The sequence below is a fragment of the Abrus precatorius genome, unplaced genomic scaffold (assembly GCF_003935025.1).
Source record: "Abrus precatorius isolate BTA unplaced genomic scaffold, Abrus_2018 Scaffold5, whole genome shotgun sequence".
Lineage (NCBI taxonomy): Eukaryota > Viridiplantae > Streptophyta > Magnoliopsida > Fabales > Fabaceae > Abrus > Abrus precatorius.
Window position 1 is genome coordinate 16116966 of NW_020874395.1, and position 20726 is coordinate 16137691.

The window sequence follows — 20726 nt, forward strand, 5'->3', positions numbered from 1 at the left end:
TAAATAGCAGAAAGCTCCATGAACTTTGTGATTGAAGAGATTATTAAAAAACAAAACTTATTGCTTATCCATAGAAAGAAGAATAATAAGCATCTTATCAATTAATTCAGCTATACCATCATTCTAAATGCAAGGAGCAACAATTCCTTACACAGTTTTAAAAAGGATTGATCATTTACATGAGAAGAAATGAGCCAAGAATTAAAGATAATAGTAATTCAAAACTTAATGAAACTCGTAATTCAAAAATGCATCCACCAATATTTTTTAACATACAAACTGTAGAGAATTGACACAAAATTTTGTCCTCGTGTATCCTCAATGTAGATACAGATTAGTAAAATGTGTCCCTGCCGATTGCACATTTGGTTATTATGAAGAATAAGAATCAATTGCTGTTTCCAACATTAGTCTCTCCCTTCCACATACTCCTTCATATGCGTTTGTAACATGTATATGGATTCCCTTGTTACCATTCTTGCTTCATAGCACTTATCCTAAAGTTATGCTGGTATTGTTGTTTCTTTTTCAGTCGTCTCCCCGAGGGTAAACCGAACAAAACGCCGCACTTTAATGTTCTCTCCAATAGCAGCTACAGTTTGCTTCACCAAGTCTTTAACTAAAACACTGTCATCCTTAATAAAAGGCTGTTCAAGAAGAGCAAGCTCTCCAAGCCTCTTTGAGACCCTTCCCTCAACAATTTTTTCTCTGATGTTCTCTGGTTTTGAAAGAAGGTCCTCTCTCTGCATCTCCAGTTCCTTTTCTTTGTTCACAGTAGTCTCTGGAATATCTTCAATGGATACAAACTGCACCTGTGGGCAGGCCACAACCTGCATTGCAAGATCATCAACCAATTCTTTGAATTTTTCACTTCTACCCACAAAGTCAGTTTCACTGTTCACTTCAATTAGAACTCCGATGCGTGAATCGTGAATGTATGAACCAATTCTGCCTTCAGCTGCTAGCCTGCTGGATTTCTTGTCGGCAGTTGAGAGACCCTTTTTTCTGAGGTATTCTTGGGCCTTTTCAAGATCCCCTCCAGTTTCAGCTAGAGCTTTCTTACAGTCCATCATCCCAGCTCCAGTTTCTTCCCTTAATTGCTTAACCAACGCGGCTGAGACTGTTACTGTTGATTGCCTGCAGCAGAATGTTGAACAAATTAAGATTTGCAGCTATGCAAATTTAGCGTATATGTACAACTGACATTCACAGTCACACATGCCAGTAACTCAACACCTTCGATTTAAGTTTCACCCAAGTGATGAATAATTTAAAGATGCGTGTGTGTAACTGTGTATGCAAGGAAGGATGGTGTAAACACATGCTAGAAATGTAATATTAAATGTAATAATAGAGTGGTGAAGACACAATTTAACGCTACCACCAAGATGATGTCTACTTTGGCATAATTATGCCAATTTCAGTGCCTGTTTCCAAATCTTAAATAATCCCATTCCAGTAACTAATCACCTAAATTTAACAATTAAATAACTCAATAAGTAAGAAATCACTGAACTACTTACGTTTGCTCAGTCTCCTTGGCTTCTGCAACAGCAGGTTGCTCTTGTGCTGGTGTAGGTGCTGGTTTTGCTGCAGTTTGTGCAGCTACTTCTGCTGCAAAATCCTGGCTTTTCTTCTCTAAACCCTCTCCAAGGTTGAACCGCACAAACCTCTTAACTTTAATATTTTCTCCAATAGTTGCAATAGTTTGCTTGACCCAGTCCTTCACTGCTACCTTATCATTCTTAATGTAGGGCTGCTCAAGCAATGTCAGGTCCTCAAGTCTTTTTCTTATCCTCCCTTCAACAATCTTTGATCTTATCTGCTCCGGTTTTGACAAGAGATCTTCTTTCTGCATTTCTATCTCTTTTTCTTTGTTAACGATTTCCTCAGGAACATCTTCAGGAACAAGGTACTCTACTTGAGGGCATGCAGCCACTTGCATGGCTATGTCATCAACAAGCTCTTTAAAAATTTCACCTCTGGAGACAAAATCTGTCTCACAATTTACTTCTACCAAAACACCTATCCTACTATCATGGATGTAAGAACCTATCCTTCCTTCAGCAGTTACCCTACTGGCTTTCTTTTCTGCACTTGATAAGCCTTTTTTCCTAAGGTACTCCTGTGCTTTAATAATGTCCCCACCAGTCTCTGATAGAGCCTTTTTGCAATCCATCATTCCGGCTCCTGTTTCTTCCCGAAGTTGTTTCACAAGTGCAGGTGATATAGTTGCTGCAATCCAAAGAAAAGGGGCAGATCTTTTAACTATTGGAAATCATATGTAAGAATGCAAAGAAAATTCAATAGGGTGGAAAACCAAGAAATATCATGAATGTAAAGTATTGTTAATAATAATTGTCATAATTTAATTCCCCCAAAGGCAATGCCATTGATCAACATGGAATTGCAGTGCACCTCCATTAGTCAGTCCAAGATGTATGTGCTCAAAGTCTGGCTAACATACTTCAGTTTGATGCAGAAAAGTGTGAAATGAAATAGGATGAAAATAAGATGAAATTTAAACCTTTACCTGAGCTTTGTCCTGAATTAGTAATTCCAGATTGTCCATTAGAATCAGATAAACTGCTGCTTTTCTCAGATACAATTGCAACCTCTTTATCTTCAACCTGTGAGGTATAAGAATTTTCATTGTCTGTGGCAGGTGTTTGTTTTTCTACTACTTCTTTGGGATCATCAATGGAGGTTGTTGCTACTTCAGTGGCAGAACTTTCAGGAGCAGGAACTTGATCATTTTCTCCTTTTACATCTGTTGATAGAGGATTAACATTTCAAGAACACTCCTTTTATAACAGTAGACGGAGAAAGAAAAACTGTGTTACATAAGCCATATAGGGCTCAATTTCTTCAGTTAGATAAATGATAAAACTAATTGATTGGCATCACATTGGAAATGAAAGGGATGCAATATCATGTGATATATGATGTATATATATAAAAAAAAAAAAAAACCTCAATTTAGGAAAACTTGCTACAAATTCCTGTTCATTTTAACCAAAATGAAGTGGGCAAATAGAAAGTGGAAGCATAACCTTTATTCTCAGGAATAGTTCCAACATTGTCATCTGCTTGTGATGCAAAGGAAATATTATTTGATAAATTAATTAGAAGGCTCTGGTACATGCATCTTATTGCGGAAAATATGTTTGATTTTAGACTTAAAATCAGCATTTCTGTATGTAAATATAAATGAGAGAGAAATAGACAGACAGATAGATATATAGATATAGCAGAGAGAGTGTGAGATCGATTAAAAAGAACCTGCAGTTTCCTGGGTTGCGGGTGCACTAGATGTAATATCCAACTCTGCAATAGCACTATTTTTATCAGGGCTAAATTCAACTGCATCACTTTCGGTTGGTGCTGCTGCTGCAAATTCTTCCTTTGCATTAAAAGTTTGTGATTGTTTCTCTCCTTCTGCAACAATATGATCAAGTCCACTTTCTATTACATTTTCATTAGCAATTTCAACAGGTGAGTCAGTTTTCTCATTGCTTATTGTGACATCTGTCTGAGTAGCCTCCTCAGTAATTGGGTTTACAGTAGATAAAGCATCTTCATGTACCGAACTTCCAGAAGCCACCTCTGTTTCCTTCTCAATGACACCATCCAAACTTGGCATTGGGATAGAAGCATTGCTGACTAGGTTACTTTCATCATCCACAACAGTTTTTTCATTGCTTATTGTGACATCTGTCTGAGTAGCTTCCTCAGTAATTGCGTTTACAGTAGATAAAGCCTCTTCAGGAACCAAATTTCCAGACGCTACCTCTGTTTCCTTCTCAATGACACCATTTGAACCTGGCATTGGGATAGAAGCATTGCTGACTAGGTTACTTTCATCATCCACAATAGTTGTTGAGGAAATGTTCAATGTACTGGCTCCCACATCTTCCTTATTTTCAGAAATATCATCTTCAGCATCTTGTTTTACCGCAGAGGGAACATCATCTGTCAACTTGCTGCTTTCTGGTTCACCCTGCACATCAGGAACATCCAATACAGTTTCCCCTTGCTTGACAGTTCCCTTAATTTCTTCTGATATTCCTGCAGTGGACAATGTTTGAACTTCACTCTCAATTTTCTCCCTTTCATCCAGAAAAGAAGCAATATCCTTATTCTTACGAAAAGCCAAAACAAAAGGGTTTGTTGCAACATGAACAACCCCTTGGGTAAATGTTGTGTCGGAATGTACAACATCTTCTTCCTTCTTCATAGTCAATGTTACTTGTCCTCTTGTGATACGCAAAACTCGTACATTGACTTCTTGGCCAACTTCCAGCGAAGTGTTGCCCATAACATTCCCAAATCCATCATCAGGTTCCTCAGATATGGGAAGAAATCCTTCCTCCCCTTCAGGAAGAGATATAAAAGCACCTCTCCTAGCCATATTCTTCACAGTACCAACCAGGTCCTGCCCTAGGACAAATTTTGTGCTTTTCATCACATTATCTTTCCTTGGACTGGATTTTGAAGTGTTCCTCTTCCCAGGTCCAGCTTTCTCAGTATTGGTGGGTGTATCTTTACGTTGCTTACTGGTGTCAGCATCTTCACGCATAGAGAGAGAAATACGCTGAGTCTCAGTATTCACTTCAATCAGTTTCACCTTCACTTCTTGGCCTACAGAAACAACACTTGCAACATCCTTAACATAGCTATCACTCAACATCGAAATATGAACAAGCCCATCTGTGAAAGCTCCAAAATCAACAAAGGCACCAAATGGCTGGATAGATTTTACTTTCCCGGTAAAAGTTGCCCCGGGAATCAAATCCTCATTCTTTACGGGAGGCATTTCACTTCTCCTTGTAGATCTTGAACGTTTAGTTTTAGCTGTCTCAGGGTTGGCATCAGACTTGGGAGATGAATCTTGACTTATCCCAACTTCATCTGATGGAACTTCACCAGAATCTTCATCTGTGACAGGTGAACCTGATTCCTCCACAGCTACATCTGTTTCTGTGGCTGATATAGAGGTTCTAGACTTCTTATGAAAAGAGCATACCCTTTTGTTCTGTGGAAACACTCCACCAGAAACAAATGAAGGCAAGAGAAATCTCCAAGTTGATGATCCAGGTTTTACAGAGCTCCTTGACAAGCTGAGTCTTGTTAAAGAGTTATTCTTCCTCGTTGAATAGGTAACTCCAGGAATAATAGAAACATTGCCAACAGAGCATAGTATTAAAGGATTCATGTTACTTCAATTGTGAAACTTAGTTATATTTCAGACTCAGTTCATCTTTGTCACCTTCAGGAAACATATGAAGGCTATAAAAGTTAGTAAGGACTTACGTAGCAAGTTTAGTACCTAGTTGGCCATTATATAAGGATACAAAATAATGGCAGCATTGGATAGAAATAACTTAATTGTTCAGCTAACAAAATCTTACAAACACATGAATCACATCACAAAACATGCTCAGCATATCAGCATCAATATTCAGAAAAAATCAAGCATAATCACATATTTCATCAAAATCACACCACATGAATTTACTGTGAGAAAGATAGTAAATGAATCAACCTGAAAAATTCTAGGAAATTTTTATATCAGGATTTCCATTTAGTGTAGCAGGGTAATTAACTTCACAAATGCCATTTTTTATAATACAAGGGTCTGTTTGGTGTGAGAAAATGTTTGGTCATCATTTCTTATTTTCACTAACAATTATAATAATGTCATCTTGTTTCCAATTTCTCTTTATTTAAATAATTTGTACATCAAACAGTGAAAACAACACCAAAATTTTTTGTTTTCATCATTTCCTGTACAAATGCTTGAAAACATGAAACAAAACAAATACAAGATAGTATCTATACAATTATTAATGAAAGAAAGAAAACAGGAACAAAAAACGTTTTAGTAAATCAAATAGAACCTAGTTTTTTCTTAAAATACTTTATCTTCTCCAGCTACATGATGGTCCTTTTGTCTTATCACTTTATTCATGCAAGATGTTTAGAAGCATTAAAGCTCCAACTTTAACTATTTCACCTCGTTCAAAATCCAAAACACTGAGTTGTTGAATTTCAAAGTCTGGTTTTCACAATCCAACTCTGTGACAAGTTCAATTATCTAAATGTTAATTTCAAAATAACGATAGCACATATTATTAGCCTGTGTATATTAGCATTTCCATCAGAATATAACATTACATGATACTATATCTCACCAAATGCTAAAATTACCACAAGTATAAACAATTTCAAACCCTCTCCCCAAAAATTATGCATTAGTCTAAAACACAATCAGGTTGACAAATTGAACCAAAAAATAAAAACAAGTCTTTCTAAGCTCAATTCATTGAAATACCACACAAGTCATGCACAAAATTAGCAAAATTATTTTATTGAATTAAGCTGAAAGGGAGTATATTCTGTCTCAATTTTTAGAACAGTGTGGAACAACAATGCTGTGGGGAGACTTTGCAACAGTAAGAAGTGAGTCCAAAGCTCAATTAAGCAATTTTAACAGAGCACTGTAAAATCCACACAATCATCAGAAGTAGCATAGAGAAAACAAAGACCCATCATGGTTTTTAGCAGAATCTGTACCTCAGAAACTTCAAAAGACCAAATTAAAAAACACAGAAATTTTGGACTCACAAGTTTGAAGGGGAAAAACACAGTGTAAAAATGAAGTCTTTGTAGTGAAACTCGAAATGGGTATTGATGATAGATAGATGATGAAAGTGGAGGGAGGGAAATGAATGGCGAGGCTTTAAATCCTTATCTTCATTCATGAGCCAACGTTGTTGTCTCTTTGCTTTGCTTCTAAATAAACCGTGAAGCTGCTCGGCTCAGAAAGCTTCAGCTTCAGCTTTATCAGCCACTGGGCTTTGGAGCCCAAATTGATAAGCCCATAAAATTGGGCTCAAAATATGGGCTTAGCCTCTTAGGGCTTCAAAAATCCATATTGAGTACTCTAAATTTTGGGTTAAGCCGAAATAAATTATTCAAACTCTTGCCCACCAAAGAAGGAAAAGTATTCACCCATTTACATTTTCTATGATTTTTCTTTTTTTGCATATCATTGAGTAGGTTAATTGTTTGTTTGGGATTCATTTAAAATAGAGGATATTTTAAAATATTTCTAAAAAATGATAAAAAAAAATATTGAATAAATTGAAACAAATGAGTTTAATTTAGTTTTTAAGAAAATCCTATTCTTTTTCATGAAAATTCATATACTAGTGTACTCTTATTCTTTCTTAATATATGTTAAAATCTTAGATTAGAGGCTACATTCTATGTCAAATGGTCATATAACTAGTGTACTCTTATTCTTTCTTGGATTTATATGTTAAACTTCTATGTCAAAAGGTTACATGAAAATGTCGTACCTATTTATCCTTTACAGACATTTATATATTTTACTAAAGATTATATAATTTTTAAATCTAATAATTTAGTATTAATAGACATATTATACTAAAAGCAAGTAAAATAAGAAATAATTGGTAATAATGATAATGATAATTACATATTAAAAAAGTTTAAAAAATTTTGTAAACAAAAAGTATTTTCTTATTACAGATGCTCGTTTTTTTTTTATTATTATTATTATTTATTTCTGCTAATGTATTTGCATACATTTTATGATTAACTCTGGCTTAAGTCTTATATGTTTTTAAATTATTTTAAATTAGATCTCTAGCTACATTTTTTGGAATTTCATAAAGTGGAAGGACCTAATTACCAATTTTTAAATAACTTAAAAACTAGGTCACAAGGTTAGCAAGTTCTTGAGCTATTTAAATGTGTGTAATAAATTCGTATACTTAACGGAATTTTAAGAAAAAATCTGACCATGAACGTTATTACAAATAATTTAAAATTTGAAGGACCTGCTACCAAAATTTTAAATTATAATAATTTGTGTATAAATTTTCAAATAATTCAAGACCTAATTTAGCTTTTAAAAAGAAATCCAAAGAAAGAAAAAGTCTTATTAAGATTTAATATATGAAAATGTGAGAAACTTAACTTGTGATTCAAATTGCATACATTTTATATTTGAATCCTAGACAAGTACATTAGAAAAAGAAAAAAAAAAGAGATGAGGTGAATGAATTATTTATGTGTTTGAAAGCATAATAATAGTAAGAATGTGAACACGTGGAGAAAATATATAAAGTATAGTTATAGACCTAATGATACAATATTGAATGCTTGTATTCACACGATGATGAGTTAGGCAAGTTGAGATGTTGAAAGAGTACCTGTGAAATTGGAAGAAATAATGCATGATGTGAACCCAACAGCTATAACAGTACAAAATTAGATTATGATATCTTAATAGAGATTAACTTTCTTAAAATGCGAGCTGTTAACTGAAAAACAATCAAATAATATTGTATTTTCATCATTCAACGATGGTTTCCCAATTCAAAAGAAAATTATCTGTGAAAGAAAACCACCATCCCCACCTCAATATTCCCACCAATCTTTCTTTCTCTTCTATTTTTTTCAGTCTTCACTGCTACCAAAAACTAACCAGTGTTGAGGTATTCTATATTTACACAGTTAAATTTATATGTTTTTTATTAATTGTTGAACAAAGAAAGTTAGTAATACACTTTTTAACATATTATTTGTCACGTATATTTTATTATTGATTAAAATTTATTAAAAACTATAAAAATCATGTGAGTCTCACTCTTTTTTACTTTTCTTTTTCATTTTTTTTATTTTTAATAAATTTTAATTAATAATAAATAATATGTCATTTTATTTTAGTTCAATATTTTCTAAAAATACTTGTTTTTATCTTATTTTACTTTTCATTTTCATTTTATATAAAATAAAAGGATTGAAATGAATGTTATTTTATAAAGTAAAAAATTAAATAACATCTTGTTATAGCATATGCAAAAGAATATATTGATGCAAATTTCGTATAATTATGTAACCTTCAAGAAAGTCTATTATTCCTAATAATTTTTAAAATGTTAATATTGATCGGGTATAAATTATTTAGGAGAATAAGTTGAACAATTGAAAAAGAAAAAAAACTTTCCCTTTACTTGCTACTCTTACTCGTATGAACGCATTCTTAATAGTGAGGTAGATAAAAATAAATAAATAATGCAATGCCCTCCATTTAAAGGCATGGAAAGGTATAAAGAAGTACACAACAAAGTGGGAAGCTAAAATCAAAAGTAAAATAAACAGAATCACCTAAGTCATGATGCATGCAAGAAGAGTTAATTTTTATACTTTACGGCAGAGTAGGTATTTTTATAGGCACAAAATGGTAAGGAACAAATTCTTATTATAATCCATATCACTTTTTTAATCTAATTTTTGTAAAACATTATTCATTATAGCCACTTTAATTAGTATAAAATATTCGTAAAATAAAAACAAAAAGAGCATTTTCAAATTAAAAACTAATTATTTATAAAATAATAGAATGACTGATACTTAAAAAATGAAAATGTGAAGAATATGTACATTGTATTTTTCTATCAAGAATCGCATTTGTAGATTAAAAAAAATGTTGAATTGAATTGAGCAATATATCAATCATGCTTGATTAGAATTTAAGAAAGATATTTTTTTTTTGTCAATTTAATTTTAGATGTAAAATTTAAAATTAATTTATTTTTAAAACAGTTCTGTTATTTTATTTTTAGCATAGTCAGAATATAATTACATACAACAATAAATATATTATACTCTCTCTCTGAACAAGGATAATAATCTTTCCCTTCTATAAATTATACTGATTCTTACACTATTCATTAACCTTAAAATACATGTTTAATAAATTTTAGAAATCAAACTATTTTGTATCCTAAATTTTAAAGAAGTTAAACATTTGTAAACATGCAGTAAAAAAGTTAAAAAATATATATATTTTAAATTCAATATAATAGTTAAAAAATAATATAATAAAATATTTAATTTTAAATTGTACGAAAATTAATAATTTTTTATGTTTATTATAAAAATTATATTGATATAATTTAAAACTTATAAAAATATCAAAAAAATAAATTTATTAAAAATATTAAAGTCTTACTACGTACACAGAAAAAATTAATTGTTATACTTACTTTCGTTAACATATATTATGTAACAAAAATTTATTTATCAATATAATTATCATAAATTTAGGCCAATGATGCAGTGATACACATCAATATCTTATATTTCCAATACATCTTTTATTAGCATATATAACATCTACACTAATATATCAACTTCCATTAAAAAAAATTACATAAATAAAAATAGGTGTAATATAAGATTGATATTTTTATTTATCAAGGTATGATATTTGAGTTTTCTTTATAATTTAACGAAACACAGAGGGCATATTATAATTGAACCTCCATGCCCAATAAACTAAGCCAACCCATGTGTGGACCTCTAAATAATGATTTAAACATTGAGGGATATGACATCATGGGTATGGTTGAGATTGCGTTTCAATTTGTTCTTTAAAATAAATTTGATGATGAGATGATACTTTTATTTAAAAAACAATCAAATTAATCTGAGAAGGAAATCTTAATGACACGTGAAAAGGACAGAGTATATGTCATGTCATGCATGACCAAATGTGGCTGCTTCATGAGTCAAGACTAGACAACTAATTGATCAAACCTATATATATATAATAGAAAAAGATCGAAATTAAAATTTGTAGTCGAGTCCATACACAAATACACGTCTAAGTATAGAAGAAGATAAGAGGTATTTTCTTTTTTCTTATATAATGATTATTATAAATCTCTCCATAAATTAAATGTCATGCTTTTTTTTTTTATATACAATGAGAGCAAGAAGATTTGAAATTAAATTCTTTTGAATATTGTTGAAATTTTCTCAGTGAATTTAAAGTGATCAATCATGCATTAAAATGTAAAGTACAAAGAAGTTAATTTTGATTTGTATCGAGAAATTATTATCAAGTGATACAATTGAATCTTCATAATGGAAAGATTGTTAATCGAGAAACATGATAAAGCAGATAGAAACATAATTTTCGTACAAATCTTAATTAAACATTGGAGAATTAACCACTATAGGCCTGTGCCATTGAATCATGCCAGCATATATCACATCAAAATTAAATCAAGCAAATAAAATATTATTCTTTGGTTGCTGTATATACAAACGCTGGATAAATGGAAATATATAAACCTTAAAGGCCCTCATAACATATGATTGAGCCATAAAATAATGCAAAGCAGACGCTGAACGCTGCTAATCAATACAGCGCACACAAGAAATGAAATTAAAGCTGGGATATTAACTTAATGAGACTTTATATGATGAAAATCAAGTGAATCAGAAGATCATATCCAAGATAGATTATAAGAGCACTAGGGGATGTTGGTTTTATGAGACAAGGAGGACCTATCGCATTAATGCTGCCACATTTCCAAGTAATCAATGGGACCTTATAAACATTTTATAATAACAGATTCATTTCTAAAGTCAAGCCAAGTGTTGAATTTTGCATTTTCCTCTCCACATGTGGGTCAGGACCATTCCTTGTAGTTCCCAAGGTCCCAGTCCAGTTGTTCCAATTATATTATATGTATAGTGTCCATAGAGACTTCTTCTACTTTTATTTTATTGTAAGAAAATCTTCTACCAAAGCAAAACATGGATTCCATGTACATCAAAATATTTCTTAAGCATCTTAAGTTACACATATCTAGAATAAGGTATCCACAGGCTTTTAACTGGACACAGATCAATCATGCATTTTGATTAGGTACATGGGCAAGGGAACTCCTAAATAACCTTATTAATTGGATATCCAAATTATATAAAGTTTAAACAAAAATCTATAAATGGCCATATATACAACACCTTGTGAGAGAAAACTCAGCATGGTTCAGTTTATACTTTATATATTAGATTTAGACAAATTAAAGCATGCATTTTTACACATTCAAGTTTTGTGGATAATATTTTCCTTATTAAAGAATGAACGAGAAAACTTGAAATATGATGGATTCCTGGTTTCTGCTTTTTAGCTAGCAAATATATGTTCCAGCTTTCGTGGTTGAACCTCTTGATTGAAATGATGAATGATAGTGAAATCCAATAATCTCATGACGAATAAGATATTTAAATGTAGTCAATTTTTATTAAGATAACTATTTAGTATAAATTTTTTTTAAGAAACTATTACTTTTAAATAATCAAATTCAATTCTGAAGATGGAAGGATCAAAACTCATTATTTAATTTGAACGTGTATTGTGACTATTTTTTTTATATATTCCATGCCACTGCTTTTGAAAAACTGGCGTTTGTAACAATGAAGCACTTGAGCATTATTTGGTCTTAATAACTCAATGCCTTAACCATGATGATAGGTAGGCTCAAGTCCCCGTGTGTGTAATACATCTGAAAGTAATAAAAAAAGTAGAGAAAGTGATATAATAAGAGATTGTGGCTGATTTGTGTGGATTTGAAACTTGTGGTGGTGGGAAGCTTTTGTTTGGGTTCTCTTAATAATAAATAGCATTTTTCAAAGGTTCATTTTCCTTTTGGAATCCTTGGAGTAACGCAAACCTGTAAGAGTTTGCATGTGCCCACAAATCTACAGTAGATACCATATATTCCCTACATCTCTTTCCACTTCCTTTTGTCTTCGTTCCCTTATTTGTTGCATTACAACACACGAATACAGATGCCCTCACACAATCACCATAGCTATGTTCCTAATAAACTAAACCAAACCCGATCAACATAATCCCATGTTTTCATCCCTACTTTATTGGTATGATTATCATCATCTACGAGATTGTTTATGATCATGATTCTCTCTCTCTCTCTCTCCCTTTCTATATACTTACATACACAAACACATATATAAATAGAGTTAAAAGTTGTTTGGAAAAGGAGATTTTCAAGAAAAAGAAAGAAAAATAAATTCTTCCTTTCTTTTCTTTTCAAACCTCTTCCAAAACTCTTTAACATTTTTTTCATTAGGGAATAAAATAAAATACTTAAAACTAGCAATCAAAAAGTGTTAAAGATATTGTAAGTAATAAAAAGAAATTTTATTTAGATACTATACTTCATTTTTTTTTTCATAATACTAAATTTATCTATTATTTTATTAACACTAAGTACTTTAGTAATTCCTCTCTTAATATTAATGTATAAAACCAATTTTTTTATTTTAAAAAAATATTTGTCATTTGTGATTTTGACAACTTTCCTGGTAAAAAAAGGGCTTACTCTAAAGATGTTATTGAAACTAAGAGTGCTAACACTAAACGTATCAATTACATATATACCTTAATCATTGCAAATACTCTACATAAAACTACCACATTGCGCACAATTTCATAGAATGAATTTTAATTGTAGTTTAAGAATTTTAAAAAAATGTATCATAAATTTACGTGCTACAATTAAATAGCAAAAACAGGAAGCAAATTAGTTTATAATCATTATGATATATTTTACCTATTTGACATATATTTATAACTTTCGAGATTAAAATAAATAATTTTATAACTTTAAGAATCAAAATAATTAATTTCTAATAATTTTAAGAATTATAAATTTGTCTCGTAATTTTAGAGGCTAAATTAACATATACGTATAATTTTATGGACTAAAATAATACATTCCTCAGTTTTTATGAATAAAAATATTTTGTTAATCAGGAATTAAGTTACAATACTATTTATAAAATGAAATTTAAATATATAATATTAAAGGATTATCTGATCAAGCCCTGAATATAGATTAATTTTAAGTGAAAAGTACATGGAGATATGCATAAAAATTTAATTGGACAAAAATATAAAAAATGAAAAATAAAAACGGCATAGTTTAGAATATTTCATGAGTAACGAAACAAGAATTTCTTAACTTTGAAGTCCAATATTATGAAATCGATTGATTTCCCAATTCTCCTTCCCCCTACCCTTTTTTTATAGGTTTAATATTCCTTGGTGAATGTCATATTAATCAGGCACCTCATCTTGAAAGCATACACCTTTGCTTATATATGAAATCTTTTAAAGTCTAATAGAACCATTCAATGCCTTGAATTATAAGCAAGTTCCGAAGAACGACCGTGAACACCAAACCTAATCATCAACTATAGGATGATTGCACAGTTTGTGCTATATCCTTTAGAATTCAAACCTTGAATTACTTAAGTGAAAAAGAGACAGAAGAGCATTGTTTACCGAACTAATATATTGATTATTATATTAATGATCTTACATGCCCTCATATGAATATTTTATAATGTCAAGATAGCATGACTAACAATATACGTGGCATGATTCTATTAGTAGTTTGACAAATCGCATTATTTTCATATGCTAAAAAGGAAAATGCCAAGATACATGAATGAAGGAGAGGAATTTGGTTTACGAGAAAGAATTATCTTGAATTATAATATTGAAATCACCTGTTTCATGATTTGATTGAATACGTTTTCCGTTAACAAATCATGGCTGAGTAGACTGCATTTATCTTAATGCTTAGTATCACGCGCAATAGAATAATGATATGGTGGAAAGTACATTTACGATGCAAACACAGCTCAAAGTAGACTATAAAAATATCTTGGCCGAACAGGGCTTTTTAATTAGGGTGCGAGACTTTCAGTGTTTGAAACGAATAGTTTAAGTGAATTGAATTTGTTTAAAAGAATAAAGTTTTAATATTCCTCTTATTTACAACCTCATAATTTAAATTGTAATTCTCAATTAACTCAATCAAAGAAAAACAAAAGTCTTTTTCATTTATTCTATGATCTCCATCTACTCCCTTTATTTGTTTGTACTTCTTTAAAACATATTTATTTTTCTAACAAAATTGATGAGACAATTCTAAACTATACTTACTTGTTTTAGAAATTTTAGTTTTTCGTAATCATTGGATTTAGACATTTCTAATTTATTCTTTATTGATCACTTGAAAAAATTACCCACATTTTTATTTCAATCATGACAAAATATGTCATTTACTAATAATTTGATGATAGATTCGTTTCTATAATTAGTATATGACCTTTAGCCAATAGAAATGATATTATTAGTGTAGATATATTGCAAATTCATATTTTTCTTTTTCTCCCAAAGTCAAAGATCATATAATGTATCCAAGTTTAAAAGACTGAAGATTAATTTCTATTTATAATTCATAGTAGTAAAATTTAATAGAGACTTACACCATTGTGAGAACCCTTAAGTTTATTGCAAGTCTATTTAGCAATATGATAAATTATATAAACAAATAACTTTAATAGAAACTAATATTGCATCAAATATTAGTACAATGCATCGAATTCATAGTATAGGTCTACAATGTTTATATTAAAAGTTAAATTGGTCAGAGAAGAAGATATTAATATAAATTTAATTATATATATATATATATACAATATAATTATATAATTATAAATTATTAATTTTTATTATAATTACTTCAAAAGTCACACTTAGTGATTTTAGTTGATTATCATTTAATGATTAATTTTTTTAATTAAATTTTGTAATCCTATCCAATGTTTAAAGTTTCATTGTATATCTTGAAGTGACAAATATGTATTGCTCTAAGGGTTAGAGAACCCCTTGTAAAAAATTATGCTAATAATGTATTAAAGTTAAATTCAATTAATAGTATAGATAATTTTAATGTTTATTTTTTCCATGATATAAATGACAATTTTTTCTGTGATATAATTTTATAAGTGGTTAACTTTATATAACTTCTAATCTAAACTGTTCATGTATTATTGCATGGTTAAGAATTGTTTTTTGATTCATTTAAATCTTACACTCATATAAAATAAATAGCCCTTATTTAAACATACTATATTTATTTAAGCCTATTAATTAATATCATTCTTTGTAACGATCAATTATTTTTAAAGACGGGACAAAGCATTATATTAACGTAATTATAGGAACACAAACTGTAGCTGGTAAACTTTGACTAAACAGAAAAAAGAAAACCTTGTGTTTGTTGACTTTTGCAGGCTTTTCATGTTTGTTTTGAAACCTAAAGCTTATTCTTTTTTGCTCAAATTGTTTACGTAAGTATATCCAATAGGGTTTGATCCATGTCAATTAATTACGTTTGTTGCCTAAACTGAATTTTTTAGTCACAAAATTTTAAGGTGAAAGGTTCTTCCAGTCTTCCTTTCCAACGTCAGAGTAAATTATTGAGCTTAATAAAAAATCTAATAAGCCACTAGAATTGTACTATTAGCTAGTAAGGAACAATTTGGCTAGTTTATATGTGGTCTTAAGTTTAAATCTACTAATACACAAAATAAGAATAGTAGTAAATGATCTTTAAATGTGAATGTACATCATATAATTATCACAAGACAAAAACCAATATTTAAATGAGCTGAGGCCCCTGGTCCCTAAATAGATTGGTGTAGTTTAAACTAATTGTCTGCATTTTTAAGTCACTACTGATTAGTTCTAAGTGGATGCAGCAATGGACGATAAAGACTAAAATAAATAAATAAATAAGAAGTGCCTTTTAGGTCAGCAATTCCATCAGCCCCCAAGAAGATTAGAAGAAGAGAAAGAATGAAAAGGTAAAGAAAGTAAAGAGAAAAGAAAGGGAAGGAAGCAGATCCCCAAATAACGTAAAGCAACAAAATCATATTTTCTTTTTAACTATAACACTATGTAAATGTTTATAATCTGTCATCCGCTTAAGCAACAAATGATATACTGTTGGTGGGGTTAGTGGGGTTTCTTGTAATTTGCATGGGTTCACATGTCTGGCGAACAAATTGGAGGATATTCTCACTTTCCACCACACAAACAACTCATAAAATATGTCCCACAAACCATGCGTGGAACAGTCCAATTAGATCATTTGGTATCTCTAACAATTAATTATAATCCCATTACTATTATAATCATATATTTCGCATCTCATTTGTTGTGTACTAATTATTTTTTGTTTTAGGTATATATTGCTTAAGCTATCTCAATCTTCATGTCGCCCTATTTATTAATTAAGCAATATTTGCATCTTTATTACTTTTAGATTTGGATCAACATAAAAATAAATTTGTGGATTCTAGTTTACTCGAAAATTTATTACTTCTGAAACTGCAAAAATGAAAGACTTCTGGGATTTGGAATTCACACATGATTTGGTCTTAGATTAATATTACTGATAATGTATTAAATTATTCACCAACAGATTGATTTACTTTCCCTTCTTCATAAGTTACTTGTATGGAATTTTACAGCTGGTGCTTTTCAGCTCAGGCCCTTTAGGGTACCATCAGCTGAGACAAATTGACCGAGAACTAGGAAACCACATGCAGAGTGGAACCTACTTAAGGCTTTGTTTCTTTTTATATTTTTTTTTATTGGTACACAGCTTTTTGTAATCTACTCTGATCAGTGTAATCAAAATAATCTTATATAAAAGTACCCTAAAAATACCCATCGACTAGAGAAGAATCAAAGAAAATTAATTAATCTCCTACATGCCACTTTAGAAGGTTATATATGCGGATTGCTGAGAGAATGAGAAGTGCCAACCTCATCATCATCGCCGGCATGTATTGCGTAGCACACACTAATCAATTTTTTAATGGAAAGAAAGTTTGATCAAGCATCTATAAAGAAAAACAATTCAAATATTCAATAAGCAATATTATATGGAGCAATAAATAAAGATGCAACACCATCTCGATGATTAGAAATTCAACAAAACGTTTCACGTTGTAGACTGCTTAACACAATCTTCACCTTTTATCCAAGCTTGAGATTAACTATATGTGAAGATTTGCATTAAATAAACATGTAAGCATCCAATAGAGTAGAAGTTGGAATGTAACTTTGGACAAAATTTTACCTGAAATGTCAGAGATTAGAATGCGATTACAATTCTAAGGAAGGTTTTACCTTAACTATAACTTCTAATCCAAGCGTTAATCTCATAGCTTAGTTGTGAGGATTTTCGGTTGAAGACAAACAAAATAATAAAAAAAAATTGCACTTGCAGCCAACCGTGTGGCGCGTGGCTACAGAGAGTCTACCAATACAGCTTATTAAACATTTTAAATGAGAGACAATCGCTTTCAGAGATAGTCTCCAAAGTCCATATAACAAATGGGTAGAAAAATAATAAATAATAAATAATAATGTAATAATTATTAATATAATAATCAATGAAAAAATAGAGGCTAGCTAGAGAGGAGAGGTAGAGAGATAAAGAGCATAGAATCTAGGCGTATATATATAACTTAACATGGAAATCTATACACAATCTGATCCAGCGATGCAATTATTCCTGGGTTTGCTAGCAGCTTAAAAGAGATCTCTGATTTCCCAGCCAGAAGTGGGAGCAGTTCTTCCGGGATTTGAAAAAAGGCCACACCACAATCATAGTTATCTCTCTCTCTTCACTGGACAACACAGAAAAAGAGAAGAGTATGGGTAGCAGTTATTTTGGAGAACCAAACATGGGAAATGAAAGAGCAAGTGGGTCTTCTTCTTCTTCAAGAAAAGGAAAGAAGAACAATCAAGACAAGCCAAAACAACCACAAAGAGGACTTGGTGTTGCTCAATTGGAGAAAATAAGATTACATGGTCAAATGGGTTGTGGCTATCACCCTCCTCTGCACGGTCCTTACCCATCTAACTTCAACAATGTAAGACTCTCTTTTTCTTTCTCCCTTTGCTTAAAAAATAGAATTTCTTTTTACTTGGATTTGTGGAATTTGATTGGGGGGGTTTTGTTGATTAATTCCTTGTCAACGTGCAGGAAGATCCAAGGGTGCAAACACCCTATTCATCAGTACCATCATCATCTTTTTCTTACTCATCGTCATCTACATCATACTCACCTTCATATGGCTTCCAACCCAACATTGTGGTATGTGTAGTTTTGGCTTTTCTTCAACCGATCTCAATTGATTTTACACTTTTACTGGTATACTATAATTTTTACTTGTACTATATATATTTAACTTATTCATTTTCCTTTGTTTGTGATGAGTGAACATTTTCCACACATGATTTCATAATTGTTATCTGTCATCACTTAACTATAACTGCAAAAACAATATATCCAAGTGGGCTGAAATTGTCCCCATAGCAATCGCGGTGGTTTATCTTTTTTTCCTTTTGGAGAAATGATATGACATGGTATTTAACTTATTTTAGAAAAGTTTATGTATACTATATAACCCTAGCAATCTTAACTTTTTTGTGAATTTGAATCATCTGTCGTCTATTTAGGTTCGGTTAAAGTTGAAAGTGTAAGGGTAGTACTAAGTAACCCTAGGAGATAAGCGATGGATTATGTATTGGCCTCATTGAAAAGTATCTGAAGTATAGAATGTGACTTAAAAGAGGAAAAAATATGTCATTGCAATCATTTTTGTAGTTACAGTTTGGCTAATTAATTCTCAAAATGTTGCAAAAATATACAGGTAATAATTCTTCTGTTTCTCATAACATGCTCATGTGAGTACCGTAGATATAGAAATATCCATATATGGTTCGAGTGAGTTTGGAGGATCCTTAATTTGGACAACGTTGTTTGCTTGTGCAGATGTCCCTACCCGAATATGAAACAACAAACATTAGATATGGAGATTCTCATCAGTCAACTAATAGTGCAAGGTACCGAAATCTTCCAGCCCTATTAAATCCTTTATCATTGATATATACATGAGCAAAAAAGTTTGTGTTTATACACGATGGACTTTTGTTCTTCGGATCAGCTTGTTCTATAATTACTTGTCATGACGAATTTCCAGCTGATATATATATTTAATTATTTGTTGCAAACCAGATGGGAACATGGCAATGCCACCACTCAATCCAACATAACTAGACCTTTACTCAACCTATATGTAAGTAAATTTTTCAACATGTATATATATATATATATATATCATTGAAATTCTACGCATTAAAGATAAATTTAGCAACCAAATCATTTATCTATGTGTTAATTCAAAATGACCACCATTATGTTTGCTACTATAATTATATAGGACTCACATCACGTAGATACCAAGAAGCATAGAAGTGGTTCCGCGGGCTCAAGCAGTCAGAACTCTGAATCAAGTGACACTCAAGAACCAGATTTGGAACTAAGATTATCACTTTGATCTGCCACTAGGAAGAGTGGCAATTCTAGTAATTGTAATGATTTTATTTACAATTAAGAATTGCAAAAGCACATGAACAAGCCAATGTGTTTGTTATGAAGTTTAATGTGGAGATCAGACTCTTGTGTCATGGAAGATATAGATCGATTGACTGTATGCATAAAAGCAATGCAAACTTTCTCCATTAACATAAATTGTGCAAAGAACTAAAGAGAAGTTATTGATACGATTTCTAGTCTTGTTGTTATATATAATCTCAAATCATTAATTATTTTTGTTAGGTAATTTCCATTAGTTAGTATGCAGAATCTTTCATGAATTCAAGATTGTATCTTCGTTAATGTGCTAAGAGGTAAGGTTCCATTTATGTGACAGATGGTACTGAAAGCTGGGAAGGGTTGATCATGAAAAATCTTATAGAACTGAGATAGTACTTCATTTTCTTTTCTTCAGCCAACATTAAATTGGATGCATGTTATGGTCACTCAATATTTTTTAGTTTCATTTTTATGTGTAAGAATCACGTACTGTAGCTTTTATCCAAATTAACGACTCACAATAACACTCACTTTATCACACACACATGTTGAGTTTTCCAT

At 31.0% G+C, this 20726-nt stretch overlaps 2 protein-coding genes across 7 annotated transcripts; one reads left to right on the forward strand and one right to left on the reverse strand.

Annotated features, from left to right (window-relative positions):
• Nucleotides 1-405: 405 nt before the first annotated feature.
• Nucleotides 406-6814, reverse strand: LOC113867772. Of its 6 annotated transcripts, none has more exons than XM_027503231.1 (6): nucleotides 6639-6770; nucleotides 6577-6604; nucleotides 3283-5269; nucleotides 2534-2770; nucleotides 1524-2235; nucleotides 406-1137 (listed from the first exon to the last, which is right to left on the reverse strand). In XM_027503231.1, exons 3-6 carry the CDS (start codon nucleotides 5213-5215, stop codon nucleotides 504-506), a joined length of 3516 nt encoding a protein of 1171 aa, XP_027359032.1. In that variant the 5' UTR covers nucleotides 5216-5269; nucleotides 6577-6604; nucleotides 6639-6770; the 3' UTR covers nucleotides 406-503. The 6 variants fall into 6 exon arrangements, with proteins under 6 accessions (XP_027359032.1, XP_027359031.1, XP_027359033.1 ...); XM_027503230.1 differs by lacking the exon at nucleotides 6577-6604 and adding an exon at nucleotides 3054-3086 and having other exon boundaries at nucleotides 6628-6767; XM_027503232.1 differs by lacking the exon at nucleotides 6577-6604 and having other exon boundaries at nucleotides 6628-6814.
• An 11624-nt stretch (nucleotides 6815-18438) lies between these two features.
• On the forward strand, nucleotides 18439-20127 carry LOC113868103 (protein SPEAR3-like). Its single transcript, XM_027503668.1, has 5 exons — nucleotides 18439-18657; nucleotides 18771-18881; nucleotides 19563-19633; nucleotides 19806-19866; nucleotides 20011-20127. The coding sequence occupies exons 1-5, from the start codon at nucleotides 18439-18441 to the stop codon at nucleotides 20125-20127; spliced, it is 579 nt and encodes a 192-aa protein (XP_027359469.1).
• Nucleotides 20128-20726: the final 599 nt, after the last annotated feature.